Source organism: Dipodomys spectabilis, unplaced genomic scaffold (assembly GCF_019054845.1).
Source record: "Dipodomys spectabilis isolate Male_0828 unplaced genomic scaffold, ASM1905484v1 ptg000098l, whole genome shotgun sequence".
NCBI lineage: Eukaryota > Metazoa > Chordata > Mammalia > Rodentia > Heteromyidae > Dipodomys > Dipodomys spectabilis.
Window position 1 is genome coordinate 13851870 of NW_024870775.1, and position 16275 is coordinate 13868144.

The 16275-nt window shown below is 40.6% G+C and overlaps 1 protein-coding gene across 1 annotated transcript in view; it reads left to right on the top strand.

The window, feature by feature from the left end:
- The window catches only part of Secisbp2 (SECIS binding protein 2), a 38158-nt gene that overhangs the window by 11987 nt on the left and 9896 nt on the right, over positions 1–16275 (top strand). The window contains exons 8-11 of the mRNA XM_042686702.1: positions 3304–3426; positions 5671–5760; positions 7989–8121; positions 13888–14054. Of these exons, the coding sequence (XP_042542636.1) occupies positions 3304–3426; positions 5671–5760; positions 7989–8121; positions 13888–14054 (513 nt within the window). The remainder of the gene's footprint in view (positions 1–3303; positions 3427–5670; positions 5761–7988; positions 8122–13887; positions 14055–16275) is intronic.

The following is a 16275-nucleotide window of genomic DNA, read 5'->3' on the forward strand; positions in this document are numbered from 1 at the left end:
TTAGCTTTTTCACTCAAGGCTGGTACTCTACCGATTGAGCCATAGTTCCAGTTCCAAATTTTGTTAATCAGAGATAAGATTCTTACGGACTTTCTTCCCGAGCTTGCTTCAAACCATGAACCTTAGGTCACAGCCTCCTGATTAGGATTACAGGTGTGAGCTACTGGCGCCTGGAACATTTAAGTAGTTTTAGATGGTATTTTATCAATCTCTGAATCTATTTTAAGAGCCTTTGTTGATTTATTTCTTTGTTTGCTTTTTAAATTTTTTTTTCCCCTGTTGTAGGGCTTGAACTCAATGCCTGGGTGCTGTCCCTGTGCCTCTTTGTGCTCAAGGCTTGCGCTCTACCTCTTGACCACAGCACCATTTCCAGTTTTTGACGAGTTAATTAGAGATAAGAGTCTCACAGGGGTTTTTCTGCCTGGGCTGGCTTTGAGCTGCGATCCTCAGATCTCAGCCTCCTGAATAACTAGGATTAACAGGCGTGAGTCAATGGTGCCCAACTGGTTTTTTAAACTTCTAATTTTTAATTTTTTTAATTTTATTTTTTTTGTCCAGTCGTGGGGCCTGAACTCTGGGCCTGGGCGCTGTCCCTCAGCTCTTCAGCTCAAGGCTAGCGCTCTACCACTTGAGCCACAGCGCCACTTCCGGCTTTCACCAGGGCCTCAGGCATGCAAGGCAAGCGCTCTACCACTGAGCCACCTTCCCAGCCCTAATTTTATTTTTTTAAATTTCATTTTATTATTTTTTTTATGAAGCTGGAGATTGAATCTAAGGTCTCACCTACCTAGGCAGGTACTCTAACACAGCTACACTCTCAGTCCCAGTCTAGATATTCTTGAATTTCATGTTAGGTGGATACATTAGATTGAAATATGGTATATCTTTAGTGTAGCATGTGCAATCCATTTGAGCATGAAAATGCTTTTTGGTATCCATTGGTATGGTAGCCATAGGTATGTGTTTGATTCTGTAATCCAGGGAAAGTACGGCAAAGTAAGATGTGTTTGTTCACACTACTCTGTGTTGAGAACTTTGCATCAGTGACTGAGTACAGGCAAACAACAGCCCTCTGCCTAGTTTTTTAGTTGAGACTTCCCAGTTGCTGTCCAATTTCCTAATACCTAGAGAATTAACAGGCTTTGCTCTATTGTCTTAGAATCTTTAAAAAAATTTTATAGGTGTAAGGAAAGTGTTTTAGAAAAATTCTAAAATAAGAATATGAAGATCTCTCATAATCCAGATGTCTTTACATTTTAGACAATTGGAATAAAACCATAATGGCTTATTCTTTTATTTTTTTAATTTTTTAATTTTTTTGGGTCTGGTCGTGGGGCCTGAACTCTGGGTCTGGGCGCTATCCCTCAGCTCTTCAGCTCAAGGCTAGCGCTCTACCACTTTGAGCCACAGCTCCACTTCCAGCTTTTTTCTTTTTGCTTATGTGGTGCTGAGGAATTGAACCCAGGGCCTCAGGCATGCTAGGCAAGCACTCTACCACTGAGTCATCTTCTCAGCCCCTGGCTTATTCTTTTAAAACTCTACTGTTAAATTTTTTTGCATAAATGATAAATAACACTATAAGGATTTATTGTTTTACTTTGGTGCTGGGACTTGAACCCAGATCCCCAGCCTCCCAGATCTCCCTGTGCCTCTTGATTGCTAACTCTCAGGAAAGCCTGCATTAGCAGTTTACTATACATCTATATGTTCTTCCTTACACTTATGAAAATACAACAGATTGATAGGATAGGGAGTTCTGTTTTGCTTATGTTTTTACCTATCTCCCTCTAGCTTTTTATTGTTTTCTCCTGTAGACCAGTGATGGAACCTGTGGCTTTTAGTATGCTAGGCTGTGCTCTACAGCCATGTTTTTGTAATTTTTTCTTTTTCTTTTCATTCTTTCTTCCTTTTTTTTTTTTTTTTTTTTGGTGCTTGTACTGGGGCTTGAACTAAGGGCCTAAGTGCTGTCCCTGAGCTGTTTTGCTCAAGGCTAGTGCACTACCACTTGAGCCACAGTTCCACTACTAGCTTTTTGGTGGTTAATTGGAAATAAGATTCTCATGGGCTTCCTCTTGCAGACTGGCTTCAATTTGTGATCCTCGTGTCTCAGCCTCCTAGTAAGTAGGAATATAGATGAAATCCACGGATACTCAGCTAATTTTTCTAATTCTAATTCTAATTTTTTTTTTTTGCCAGTTCTGGGACTTGAACTCAGGGCCTAGGCACTGTCCCTGAGCTTCCTTTGCTCAAGGCTAGCACTCTACCACTTGAGCCACAGCACCAGTCCGGCTTTTTCTGTTTTTGTAGTACTGAGGAATCAAACTCAGGGCTTCACGCATGCTACACAAACACTGTACCACTAAGGTACATTCCCAGCCCCAAAATTTCTAATTCTTTAAAACAAAATATGATCACTCTATAGACATCCTTAAAATATGTCTTTTCTTTTAAGAAAAGACAGATTTTCACTTAAGAAACTGGATTAGCTCTTCTAGGTCATGGAGAAAACTCATTCTTTTTATACCTATTGAACCTGGGGGGAATTTATCCTCCCCTTTCTGGGTGAGGAAAGGAAGACTCAAACTTAACAAGGCCTAGCCCTTTTAGACCAAGATCCTAATGTAATAGAGAAAAACTTAACAGATGCACAGATTTAGAATAGTTCAAGAGTGGTGAGTGCTCTTAAGAAAAAACCAGGCAAGCTCAGAGGGAGAGGCCCACAGAGAGGGAGGAGCTTGCTGGAAATGAGGTGACTTGGCACAGGGAGGGAGTAGATTTAGCCCTGTGTGGGTGTTAACTGCAAAGGCCCTGAGGACACAACACATCTGCCCTTACTGAGGAAAGGGCTTGATTTGAAGGGCCTATGGGAGTGGCAAGTTCAGTTTAATTGCGGACTAGACTTGAGTCTGATCAGATGCTTTAGGGTGATTCTGTTCATAGACAGATCAGGGGTACCTTCTTGATGTACTGACAGTAGTGGCATGATGTGTGAGAGAACACAGATTGGTACTACTGATTGTTGCCTGATCACTTCAAGGTGAAAGTTTAGATATATCCAGCCACCAGATTTCAGAAGGAATTGAGCAATCCATGTGGTAGTATCAGATGTTTTTCTTTTCAGAATTGTTCTACTGTGTGAACAGTAGCTTTTTAGAAGTAGGGGAAGAGAAGCCTTATTTTGACTATGGTTGCCATGGGACTGATAATCTTAATTTTAGCACCTACAATTGGTATCTAAATCATAATAGTGAAGATTCTGTTGAGTGCTCTAAAATCTCACTAATTTTGCTTTTATTTTTCTAGTCTAAAGCATCACAAGGTGATGACCTTGAAAAGAAAGAAGCTTCCAGAAAGAATAAGAAAAAGAAAGAAAAGTCTAAATCAAACTATGAAATCTTGACAGTTCAAGAGCCACCAAGGATTGAAGTACATTTGTATTTATATTACTCATTTTGTGTTAAATGTGGACACATGAATGTATACTGGTTTCCTAAATGTTTAACATTTTCTTCAATAATCCTCTTTTAATACTAAAGAAAATAGTAACTTACTGTCTTCACCTTTTGACTTCCCAGATGTCTTATGGCAGACACTTAGTAAACATTTGAATGAATGATTGGTAGACAAAACTGCTTGTATTGAATTTAATAGCTGTTGTTGCTTGCTACTCATATTTCTCCTTAGTTTTCTCCTCTGCTTTAGGATACTCTCTTTTGCAGTATTACCCTTTTCTACCGAGATTATCTTGTTGTAAAATGCTTCACTATATATAGAGAGACTTAGAATGTTATAAATCTGTTATGGACTCCACTTTGGAGAATTCCATGAACTTCCTCCAAAAGTACTCTTTGTTTTCTAGGACATCTAGTAATGATGCATTTTGTAAATCAGCCAAAGTCCGACTACGTTTCTCACAGGTCTTGTTGTATTTTTCATGCTGCCTTGTCTGAGGCAGGTTCCTGGCTGCTTCTGTAGCACTTCATAGAAGTGCTGCCCAGGTGTGCATCTTAGGATCAAACCCAGGATGTTCCCACAAACTTGGAAGAATGTTTCTAAAAGCTCTTTCAGGGTATCTATTTGATATTAGTGGTTAGGGTTGATGAGCAATTCATGTTTCTGCCTCTATTTCATATATAATTTTCCCGACGGTATCTATCTGATAGGATGACAAAATCTTGACAAAAAGACCTAAGTTATTTTTTAAGTGTTTTTGTTTTTCTGGTACTGAGGTTTAAGCTTGGTATCTCTCATTCTCTCTTGACTTTTTATTCTCATGGCTGGTAACACCAGAGCCATACCTCCTGTTCAGCATTTTTGCAGGCTAAAGATAAGAGTCTCAGACTTTTCAGCCTGGGCCAGCTTTGAACCACAACTTCAGATCTCAGTCTCTGAGGTGCTAGAGTTATAGGTGTGAGCCATCAGTACTCAGAAATTTCTAAGTGATTTTAACATTCTTTTAACCAGGCTTATTGTTAGCCTGTCCAGTATAAATTGTAGCATAGTTAGGCCTACTGAAACTAGATTTGATTTTGTGTGTGTGTGTGTGTGTGTGTGTGTGTGTTTGTGTTTGTGTGTGTTTGCTTGCGTGTTTGCGTGTGTGTGCGTGCATGTGTGCACATGCACCAGGGCTTGAGCACTGTGCCTGAGCTTCTGTTACTCAAGGCTAGTGCTCTACCAGTTCAGCCACAACTCCACTTCTGGCTTTGTTGTTGTTGTTGTTTATTTTAATGAAGTTAAGAGTCTTAAAGACTTTTCCTTCTTGGGCTGGCTGATTTTGAACTGTGATACTCAGATCTCAGCCTCCTGAATAGCAGGATTATAGACATGAGCCATTGCTGCCTGGCTGATACTTTTTTTTTTTTTTTTAACTCAAGGCCTGCTATTCCCTATTTTTTTGTTTGTTTTTTTGGTCGGTTGTGGGGCCTGAACTCTGGGCCTGGGCGCTGTCCCTCAGCTCTTCAGCTCAAGGCTAGCACTTTATCACTTGAGCCACAGCACCACTTCTGGCCTTTTCTGCTTATGTGGTGCTGAGGAATCGAACTCAGGGCCTCATGCATGCAAGGCAAGCACTCTACCACTGAGCCACCTTCCCAGACCCCCAGCCCTGTTTTTTTGTTTTGTTTTGTTTTTTTGGTCATGGGGCTTGAACTGTGGGCCTAGGTGCTATCCCTCAGCTCTTCAGCTCAAGGCTAGTGCTTTGCCGCTTGAGCTATAGTGCCACTTCCAGTTTTCTTGTGGTTTATTGGAGGTAAGAGTCTTATAGACTTTCCAGCCTAGGCAGGAACCCAGATCCTCAGATCTCAGCTTCTTGAGTAGCTAGGATTACAGATGTGAGCCACTGCGCCTCCCACCCCACCCCCCCAAAGACCTGGTATTTTCTGTACAGGCACTCTGTCAATTGAGATATGCCCCAGTCTTTAAAAACATTGCCTTTGAAGTTCAAGATCAGTTCTGTAGACTCTTTTGGGTAAGCCATGATCCTTGGGTACTCTACCTTTTATTGGACAAGATTTAAAGCAGAAGCTCTAATGGTAGTATTTTGGGCATGTTTTATGTCAACTTTAAATTTCTGTGGATCATAGTAAAGAAAATTATAAGCTAGGGAAATTGCACTTAATGTATTTGCATTCTCTGAATGAATAAAGAACTAAAAATGTGTGGTTTGCTTAGGATGCTGAAGAATTTCCCAACCTGGCAGTTGCATCTGAAAGAAGAGACAAAGTAGAGACATTGAAATTTCAGTCTAAACAGCAGCCACAGGTAATTGTTAGATTTTTCTTACTAAATTCTTAATAAAACCTACTTTTCAATTATTTTTGTTTACTGTGACACAGTTGGTTTTGTCTTGATCTCTGCCTTCCCTTGAGAATTGCTTCCTGAGTTGAGTTAGAAAGGAGGGGGAGTCCCTCCCCCATGGTATGTTGGTATAATTTTTGTTTTGTTTTGTTTTTTTTGGTTGGTCGCGGGGCTTGAACTCTGGGCCTGGGCGTTGTTCCTCAGCTCTTTAGCTCAAGGCGAGCACTCTACCACTTGAGCTACAGCGCCACTTCCGGTTTTCTGGTGGTTTATTGGAGATAGGAGTCTCACGGTCTCTCCTACCCGGGCTGGCTTTGAACCGCGATCCTCAGATCTCAGCCTCCTGAGTAGCTAGGATTACAGGCGTGAGCCACCAGCGCCCAGCTTTTGGTTGGTATAATTTTTGGAGGGGAAGGGCAAAAACAAACCGTTTAAATAGGGATACAGGTGGACCCATTGCAACAATGAGATGTACAAGTTGTTATGTTGAAAAACAAACTTTACAACTTTGGCTGGGTGGGGTGGAGTGGGGAGAGGAGGAGATGGAAAGGTATGGGAAGGGGAAACAAAGGAGGAGGAAACAATGCTTGATAAGAAATGTACTCATCACCTTGCCCATGTAATTGTAACCCCTCTGTACGGTATTTTCACAATAAAAAAATTAAAAAAAAAAACAAAAGAAAGGAGGGGGAAAAGTTGACTGTTCATTCAGGAAAGGGAAGAATTTATTTTCAAGGCCAGTAGTATGTTACATAAGAAATAAGAGGCAAAAAAATCTCAAGCATCAATACAAAAGCCAAAGAGGAAGTGATTCTTCTTGATACCATAGATTCAGGTTGGAGTTGTGATTCATAATTCCGAAGGGGAACTTGCGTACTTTGGGCCATTCTTTTGTTGTTGTTTTTTGTCAGTTGTAGGCTTGAACTTTGGGCCTGAGCACTGTCCCTCAGCTCTTCAGCTCAACGCTAGTGTTCTACCACTTGAGCCATAGTGGCACTTCCTGTTTTCTGAGTGGTTTATTGGAGATAAGAGTCTCACAGATTTTCCTGCTTGGGCTGGCTTTGAACCATGATCCTCAGATCTCAGTCTCCTGAGTAGCTAGGATTATAGGTGTGAGCCACTGGTGCCCAGCTATAATTATGGGTTACCCTTATATATATATATATATATATATATATATATTTTTTTTTTTTTTTTTTTTTTTTTTTTTTTTTTTGGTCGGTCATGGAGCTTGAACTCTGGGCCTGGGCAGTATTCCTGAGCTCTTCAGGATGAGTGCTCTAACACTTGAGCCACTTCCATTTGGGCCATTCTTTAGAAAGTTCTTTGTTGTTTTGTTTTGTTTTTTGTGCCCAGGTGAGAGGAAAAGAATGGGTGGCAGGAGAGTGGGTATGAGAGTAGAGGCCCTGAATGCCTTAGAACCAGTAATTGTGCTTTTTTGGTATAGCTTTACGCATTCTCAAAACTCAAATCACAACTCTTAACATTTACTTAGAAAAGTAAGAGAGACCTATATGTAGTATTCATCTGCTAAGTGTGTGATTTGGGTATACATAGACTTTTGTTTATATCCAAAATTTTCATTACAGTTTATTGGTTCATTTAGGCAGTTGGAGAAAGAATGATGCAAGTGAGGCAGCAATTCTAGTCAAGTCACCTGACAAACTTTTATTTGCCTTAGTGTCTTGTCTGCCAATAACTCACTAGAGAAGTAGAAAGATATGTAGATGACTTTATATAAACCTAGTGCTCTGAATGAGGGGGTTCAGAACCAACCACAGTAGTGTTGTCTGACACTGTGAGATTGTTCTGACTTTACTTAAGTTGATTTAAAAAAATTTTTAACTCTTGGGCTGGGAAGGTGGCTCAGTGGTAGAGCGCTTGCCTTGCATGCATGAGGCCCTGCGTTGGATTCCTCAGCACCATATAAGCAAAAAGAAAAAAAGCCGGAAGTGGCACTGTGGCTCAAGTGGTAGAGTGGTAGCCTTGAGCTGAAGAGCTAAGGGACAATGTCCAGGCCCAGAGTTCAGGCCCTATGACCGGACCCCCCCCCAAAAAAAAAAAAAAAAATTTTTTTTTTGTAGTCTCTTACATATGTTCATTTTATCTTTATATGTAGTTTTTGTAAAATGAAAATCTCATTTTGTAAAACATAGTATTACAAGTAAACCTGTGGTTTTTGAACTTTCTAGAATAATTTTAAAAACAGTGGAAAGAAGAGCCAGATTCCAGTGCAGTTGGATTTAGGGGGCATGTTGGCAGCACTGGAAAAGAAGCAGCATGCCCAGAATGCCAAGCAGTCCTCCAGACCAGTTGTGTTCTCAGGTAGGTATATTCTCATTTTGACCAGGGCTCAAAACTTTTTTCAGAGGTTTCATTTTGTAAATATATCTTTAAAAAAAAATTATTTTATTGTAAAGATGCTGTTATACAGAGGGGTTACAGTTACATTAGTAAGGTAATGAGTACATTTCTTGTCGAACATTGTTAGCCCCTCTTTTGTTTTTCTCCTACTAAATATTGTCTCTTACAGTGAAAATTTATTTATCATTGCAACAAGTGTAGTATTGGAATAAAACATAGACATGGGCTAATGGATTAGAATTGAGAGGTATACAAATAAACCCGAATATACCAGCCAGTTGTTTCAGTTATTTATTTATTTATTTATTTATTTATTTTTTTCTGTGCTGGTACAGGGCTTGAACTCATAATGTGGACTTCCTAGGCCTTTTTTGCAAAGTTAGAGTTCTATATCATTTGAGCCACACCTCCACTTTTTTGGTGGCTAATTGGAGATAAAAGTCCTATGGACTTTGCTGCCCAGAATGGCTTCATACTGTATTCCTCAGATCTCTGTCTCCTGAAAAGCTAGGATTGTAGGTGTGAGCCACTGGCTCCTGGTAACTGGTTGAATTTGGCAAGAATGTTGGTGTCCATTAAAATAAACAATAGTGGCTCTTCAGAAAGAACTGGGCAAATGGATTTTCTAGGTGCTAAATAGTAAAGTTAGACCTATACCTCATACTGTAGCTCAAAATGAAACCAAAATGGTTAAAACTAAAACTTACAAATGTTTAGGAGTAATACATTATTTCAGATATATACTTAAAATTAGCATAAAAGACAGTCCTTAATTAAAAAGCAAAAGGATTTGAAAGCCTGGAACCAGTGGCTCATGCCTGTAACCCTAATTACTCAGGAGGCTGAGATCTGAGGATTGTGGCTCAAAGCCAGCTGGGCAGGAAAGTTCATGAGGACTCTTATCTCCAGTAAAAACCACCAGAAAAACTGGAAGTGGTGCTGTGGCTCAAGTGGTAGAGTGATTATCTTGAGCTGAAGCTGAAGAGCTGAGGGACAGTGCTCAGGTGCCACAACTAACAAAAAAAAAAGTATTTGAAAATCAGCTCTTCATAAAAGACATAAGTGACTATAGCGCTCATAATTCCAGTATTCAGAAGGTGGAGGCAGGAACATTGCAAGTTCCTGGCCAGCTTTGGCTACACAGTGAGATCTTGTCTCAAAAAAACAGATTGAGCCAGGCGCCGATGGCTCACGCTTGTAATCCTAGCTACTCAGGAGGCTGAGATCTGAGAATCGTGGTTCAAAGCCAGCCCGGGCAGGAAAGACCGTGAGACTCCTACTCCAATAAACCACTAGAAAACCGGAAGTGGCGCTGTAGCTCAAGTGGTAGAGCGCTTGCCTTGAGCTGAAGAGCTGAGGGACAGCGCCCAGGCCCAGATTTCAAGCCCCATGACCGACAAAAAAAAACAAAACCAAAAACAGATTGATATGATGATATACATCTATAATCCCAGACAAGCAGAAGGCAGGAGGTAGGAGGATAGTGGTTGGGGTCAGCCTGGATAAGATAATGCAGACTGTATCTGGAAAACAAACTAAAAGCAAAAGGAGTAGGGTTGAGGCTCAAATGATAAGAGCATTTGCCTTAGCAAGCTGCAGGAGGCCTTGAGTTCAGTTCCTAGTGCTGCAATATAAAAAACAATGCCTCCCCCCCCCCCCCAAAAAAAAACCTTATCAATGAATACATGGAAATATAGTCAACACTTATCAGTGATCAAGGAAATGCCTATCAAAACTATGTAAAGCACCACTTTGTTAGTATTATTTTTCCACTTTTTATTATGAAAAATTGTAAGTAGAAGAATATTATGAACTCTTCAGTCAGTACCATCAGCCATCAACATTGACCATGTTGCCAGTCTTACATCATCTGAAATCCTTCATTTTCTTAAGGATTTTAGAGCAAACTTGTAGTTATCATTTTACCTATAAATACCTCAATATGTGTCTCCTACATTAATTAAAAAAAAAACAAAACTAAACCCTGTTGTCATCCCCTCTGATAATTCAGGTACAATCTATTCAAATATTCCCAAACTTTAAAGATTCTAAAAAATGGTTCAAGTATGTTTTAAAAATTCCTTGATTACCTCATGAATTTGGGCAGTATTCATAGTAAGATTCAATTTCATACATCATATGTCTGATTAATTCTTACATTGAAGCTTAATAGGCAATCTTCCCTAAAAATAACCTCTAAGTTTGATAAAAGCCTAGAGTGATACCATTTTGTATCAGTATTTACAGAACAATCCAGAGGCTTTACTAAGTGTTGATACTCTTTTACCTATGAGCAAAAGCAGCTTTTCCTCAGTAGCTAGCTTTGGAATTCCCTCTTGTATTATAGCAGAAATGGCCTTAACTTTGAGAACTCTCAGAGCAGGTGTTTTGAGTAGCCTCTGTAGCCCTCAGTAAAGTCTGGAGAGTGTTCTTCCAAACACTGATATTACAACAAGTTTCCTGGGGAACCTGTAGGAAACTTGCATGATATTGGTGGTGTACCACAGAGTATTTGTTGTTGAGTAGTTAGTTGAAGAGGGGTTGCCACACCAGTGACAACAGCCCTCTTACTGGAAGTGTTAAATCATGAGGAGCAGAAGATAGAGGAAGAGCCATTGATAATCAAGGTTATCTCTGAAGCTTAGAGCCTAAGTATGCCTAGGAATAGAAAGCAGAGCTAGAGCCAAAGTTGGTTTTATACTTTTTGGTGCTGTTTTACATTGTGTCTATTTCTGCTTGTCCTGCTTTCTTTTGTTCCTGTACATTGACATTGCGCACCATTGGGAATAACGCTTCTCAAGCAGCACAGTAGGTCATTTCCTAGGGCCCAGGTCTGGAGTAGAACATGGAGATGTCATGGAGCCCAATGTTTGTGAGGCAGTCAAACCTGTTTCAGTTGCATCTGATGCCTGTTATTGCAGGTGTAAACTATTGACCAAGATGAAGTATTTAAAAAACAAGGAAAGGAGTAGGTCTTCTCTAAAGGTGATCCTTTTAGGCTCAAGTTGGACATGTCACAATGTGAAATAATTAGCAGAATGGGAGCCCTCATTCACAATAGGTTTTTAGATAGTTTAAAGGAATCAGTTGCAGCTAGGATTTTGACAGCATTGAGGTGGTATTTTGGCTAGAGATTCCAAGTGTGCCCACTTCCTGACTGCATACTGCCTTCCCTTTAGGACTCCCCTGAAAACATCCTTCACTAGGAAAAGTTAAAATTAGAAAAACATAATTCAGGTTGTGTGTGTATGTGTCTGTATCCTGAAGTTTGAACTTAGGGCTTTGGTGTTGTCCCTGAGCTTTTGTGCCCAAGACTAGTGCTCTGTCACTTTTGCCACAACTCCACATCTGGCCTTCTTGGTGGTTAATTTGCGATAAGAGTCTCACGGATGGCTTTTAACTGAGATCCTCGGATCTCAGCCTCCTGAGTAGCTGGAATTATAGGTGTGAGCTTCTGACACCAGGCTAGAATTGTTAACTGACTTAGTGCCATGCATCCCTGGGCAAAACTAGCTAGAAGATAACTCTGGGGCCTTCTAGGAGTTTCTACCTGCTCCCAGCTCAAGTCCAGTTTTCCAGCTGGTTCGTAAGTTAATGAGAGGAGAGATGTGCTTACCTTAGCATAAGGAAAAATAACAACAGCTACCTAGCAGTCTTTGGCTCTGAGATGTTTTGTTTTTGAATCTAGTCTGGGAGTCTCCCTTTTGAGAGGAGTATTTTGTTTTTTAATATTTAATATGTGTTGATGTTATTTTCCCATCTGCTATTAAGGAATTTTTTTTAAAATTTCATTTGTTTTTTCTCCCATTGTCTTTTATAATGAGTGTCTTTAGAGTGCTTTTTTTGGTCAGTCATGGGGCCTGAGCTCTGGGCCTGGGCACTGTTCCTGAGCTCTTCAGCTGAAAGCAAGTGCTCTACCACTTGAGCCACAGTGCCACTTCTGACTATTTCTGCTTCAGTGGTGCTGAGGAATCAAAACCAGGGCCTCATGGACTCAAGGCATAGAGTGTTTTTGTTTTTTTTTAAACTTCAGTTTTAATTATTTTCTAAGTGGTTACTCTACTGCTTATAATCTAGTTTTTTACAGTGTGTCCAGGTGTGACTTATTATCCTACCTGGGGTGGATTGTGGGTTTTGTTACTGGAGATTAAAGTGCAATATATTGGGAGACTTAATGCAACAATATGGTCCTGGGCAGTAGCCAGACTACGTAATTTGGGTCACAGATACAGGTACATGTATTAGATAGGACAAAGATGACTTTATGCAAGCTGAACTATACTTGGCCTACCAAAGAGGCAGGCTATTCCTGATACCACAGTCCCAGTTGAAAGTTATACATCCAACTTGAATGGAATGATTAGGCTCTTGTGCTGCTCTAAGTCTTTCTTGATTTTGCTAGAGGCTGATAGGATTGCTTTGGGCAGTTGTAACTACCTTTGTAACTACTTTGTTTGAGGAAGAGATCAGCCTCACTGCTGTGGGAACAAAGATTCCAGAGTCCACTGTGGCTGCTCTGCCCAGAATTGCCTGGCAGTAGGGAATAGGAGCTGCAGAGCTGAGAGTCCAGGTGAAGGTTTTGCCCATATGAAGGGCTGATCTTGATGGTGGCATTGGGTACGAGGTGAATAAGCAGATGTAAGCAGGGCTGTTGTACTTATGTGTGTGTGTTAAACACTGGAATGAGGCTCTGTAGATGTAAGCAGCTGTGCTTAGCTTAGGTAAGAAACAGTCTCAAATGCAGGTAGAATTGTCTTGGACAGCTGTGTAAGTGAATGCTTTGTCCTGAAGTAGGGGGATTGCATAAATGATTGAAGAGGCAGATCTGAGAGACAAAGCATGTATTATAAGACTCCATATTGTGTTATTAAAAGAGGGTGACTAAAATATATTGGAAACAGATAGATGGTTGTTGAAATACGATGAAGGGTGCATGGGGATTTGTGGTGTAGCATTCCCTTTGGCATCTGCTTGGAAATTTTCTTAATTGAAAAGCAGAGAACAGGATGTGCTTCTGTCATTTTAGCACTTGGAAGATAGGAGAATCACTAGTTTGAGGCTAGGTTTGGGCTACATAGGGAGACCTTTTCTCAAAAAAACAAAAATGGAAGTTTTGGAAAAGACACAGAATTTTTTTCTCTATATAGTTACTAAGATGAGAAGTAGGGTGTTCAGGACAGTTAGTGTTGAGTCAGGTGGAGAGATTGATTACACCATGCTGCCTATGGTGAGATTGGGAAACAAGCTTATAGCCAGAAAATTGAAGAGAATTAAATAGAAATATTACTGGAGTTGTATAAGGGCCTTGTTAGATAGCTTGATAGAAGGTGCACGTGTGGAAAGCAATACCAGTTTCTGCAAAGGCAGTGCTAGTTCGCTGTGTGGTGGGCAGGGCTGACTTCCCACAGCAGTGGTCCCTGGTCAAAACATGAGATCCATGCATTATTAGACTTACCGGGAGTCAGCAGATTTGATTATATGGATAAAGTTTACATCTTTCTGAAGTATTTGATAGATTTGAGATCTCATCCAAAAGATAATAAATTTCATTTGGAATCATTGCCAGTAAGAAGAATGTGTGAGAGATTGCTTGGCAGAGATAAGAAAGGTTGTGGGGTCTGGCTGGGGAGGCATGGGAGACTCCGTCAAATATCCTGGACAGACAGTATGGAGCTGGTCAGGGCCATTGGAAAGTGACCATGTGACATATGTCCCACCATGCTACAGTTGGAGCTGTGCCAGTCCTTTCCAAAGGAGCTACCTCGGGGGAGAGAAACCACCGCTTCAATCAGGTGAAGACTCCGCACAACCCTCTAGATTCTAGTGCCCCCTTGATGAAGAAGGGGAAGCAGAGGGAGGTCCCCAAGGCCAAGAAGCCCACATCACTGAAGAAGGTATGTGTAGTGTTTCCATGGAAGCAAGGCACTGGCAAATGAGTACAATGTCACATATCCATACTGACTTCTACTTCTTGCATCTTTAGTTTTTAGGTTATTATTATGTGGTGGCCAATGCTTGTAATCCCAGCACTCAAGAAGGAGAGGCAGTAGGATCATAAATTTGAGGTTAGCCTAAGAAATACAGTGAGACCTGCTTCAAAAACAAACAGCTGGATTCCATGGCTTGTGTTCTGTAATCTAGCTACTAGGGAGGCACACACCAAGACGATTGTAGTGAGTCCTACCTGGGAAAAAAGTTCTAAAGACTCCATTTCAACCAGTAGCTTGATGCTGTGTTATGCATCTCTCATCTCATTTCATCTGTGGTGGGAAGTAAAAAATAGGAGGTATTATGGTCTATACATTATTGAGGCTGGCCAGGGCAGAAATATGACCGTATCTCAAAAATATCCAGAGTAAAAAGTGGCTAGAGGTGTGGTTCAACAATAAGAGTATGTGCCCAGCAAGAGTGAAGCACTTAGTTCAAGACCCAGTACCACCCAACAAGCAGCCAAATCTTATATTACTTGTACATGTTGCATAACATTGTGTTTTGTGTTTCTTTAGCATATTGCCATAGCTGTTTACTTGTTACTTGTGTTTTTACTTAGTGTATTACTTGTTTACTAATGTTACTTAGTACTGTTTAACAAAACTGGTACTGTCTATTTACATCCTATGTCTGAGATGTTTGACCACTAAGTGTGGGTCATACTTTGTTTCTAATTTCTATCAAAATTTTATGTTGAAAAAAATGTGTATTTTTTATCAGCAAACATTAATTGTGTAAGAGGAGTTTCATTGTGACATTTCTATATGTGTATGCAGGGTATCCTAATCAAAGTCACCCCTTCCATTCTCCCTTATCCCCCCATCCTGTTCTTAAAATGATTTTAAAGGTCTCGTTCTATTTTCATATGAGGCAATAAAATTCTCCATATTCATATAATATTCAGGGCCTGGACACTTTCCCTGACCCTAACATTCTACCACTTGAGCTGCAGCACCATACCTGGCTTTTGAGTGTTTAATTGGAGATAATAGTCTCACAGGGACCTTTCTGCACAGGCTGGCTTTTAAAAAAAAATTTTTTTGGGGGGGTCCAGTCATGGGGCCTGAACTCTGGGCCTGGGCGCTGTCCCTCAGCTTTTCAGCTCAAGGCTAGTGCTCTACCACTTGAGCCTCAGTGCCACTTCCGGCTTTTTTCTTTTTTTTTTCAAACCCAGGGCCTCATGCATGCAAGGCAAGTGCTGTACCACTGAGCCACCGTCCCAGCCCCCATTGCCTACTCTTGAAGATGGCCATGACCCTCATTTTCTCAGCCATGATGTGATGCATTGTATGAAGTAGGGCGCCATCACTTCAGGTGGAAAAACAAAATTTTTTTGTGTGTTGGTCCTAGGGCTTGAACTCAGGTACTGGGTGCTGTCTCTGAGCTTTTTCACTCAGGTCTAGTACTCTATTGCTTGAACCACAGCTGTACTTCTGGCTTTTTAAAATTATCATAAAGGTGATGTACAGCTGGGTGCTAATGGCTCACACCTGTAATCCTAGCTACTCAGGAGGCTGAGATCTGAGGATTATGGTTCGAAGCCAGCCCGGGCAGAAAAATTTCTAAGACTTTTCTGGAAGTGGAGCTGTGGCTCAAGTGATAGAGCTCTAGTCTTGAACAAAAGAAACTCAGGGATAGTACCCAAGCCCTGATTGCAAGCCCCAGGACGAGCAAAAAGTAAACAAAAGTGATGTACAGAGGGCTTACAGTTCCATGTCAATCTAACTAAGAGTATATTCAATATCACTCCTTCATTTCTGGCTTTTATGATATTTAATCGGAAGTAAGAATCTCATAGACTTTCCTGTTCATGCTGGTTTTGAAGTATGATTCTCAGATCTCAGCCTTCTGAGTAGCTAGGATTATAGGTGTGAGCTATTAGTGCCAGACTTTTTTCCTTTTTTTTTTTTTTTTTTTTTTGTAACTTTAGAATAGCACAAACAAAACCAGAAAGGGGGAAGGAAGTTACTTCCTTAACACATTCTACTTTTGGTCACCAAGCTGTTCATTCATTGTTGACTATTAACTACTTGTGTGCTAACCTTCAATTTGGTTAGTCACACACTCTTGTGGTATATATGCTTCATGATTATTGAGGTGCTCATGCTTGAGTAACTGTTGAAT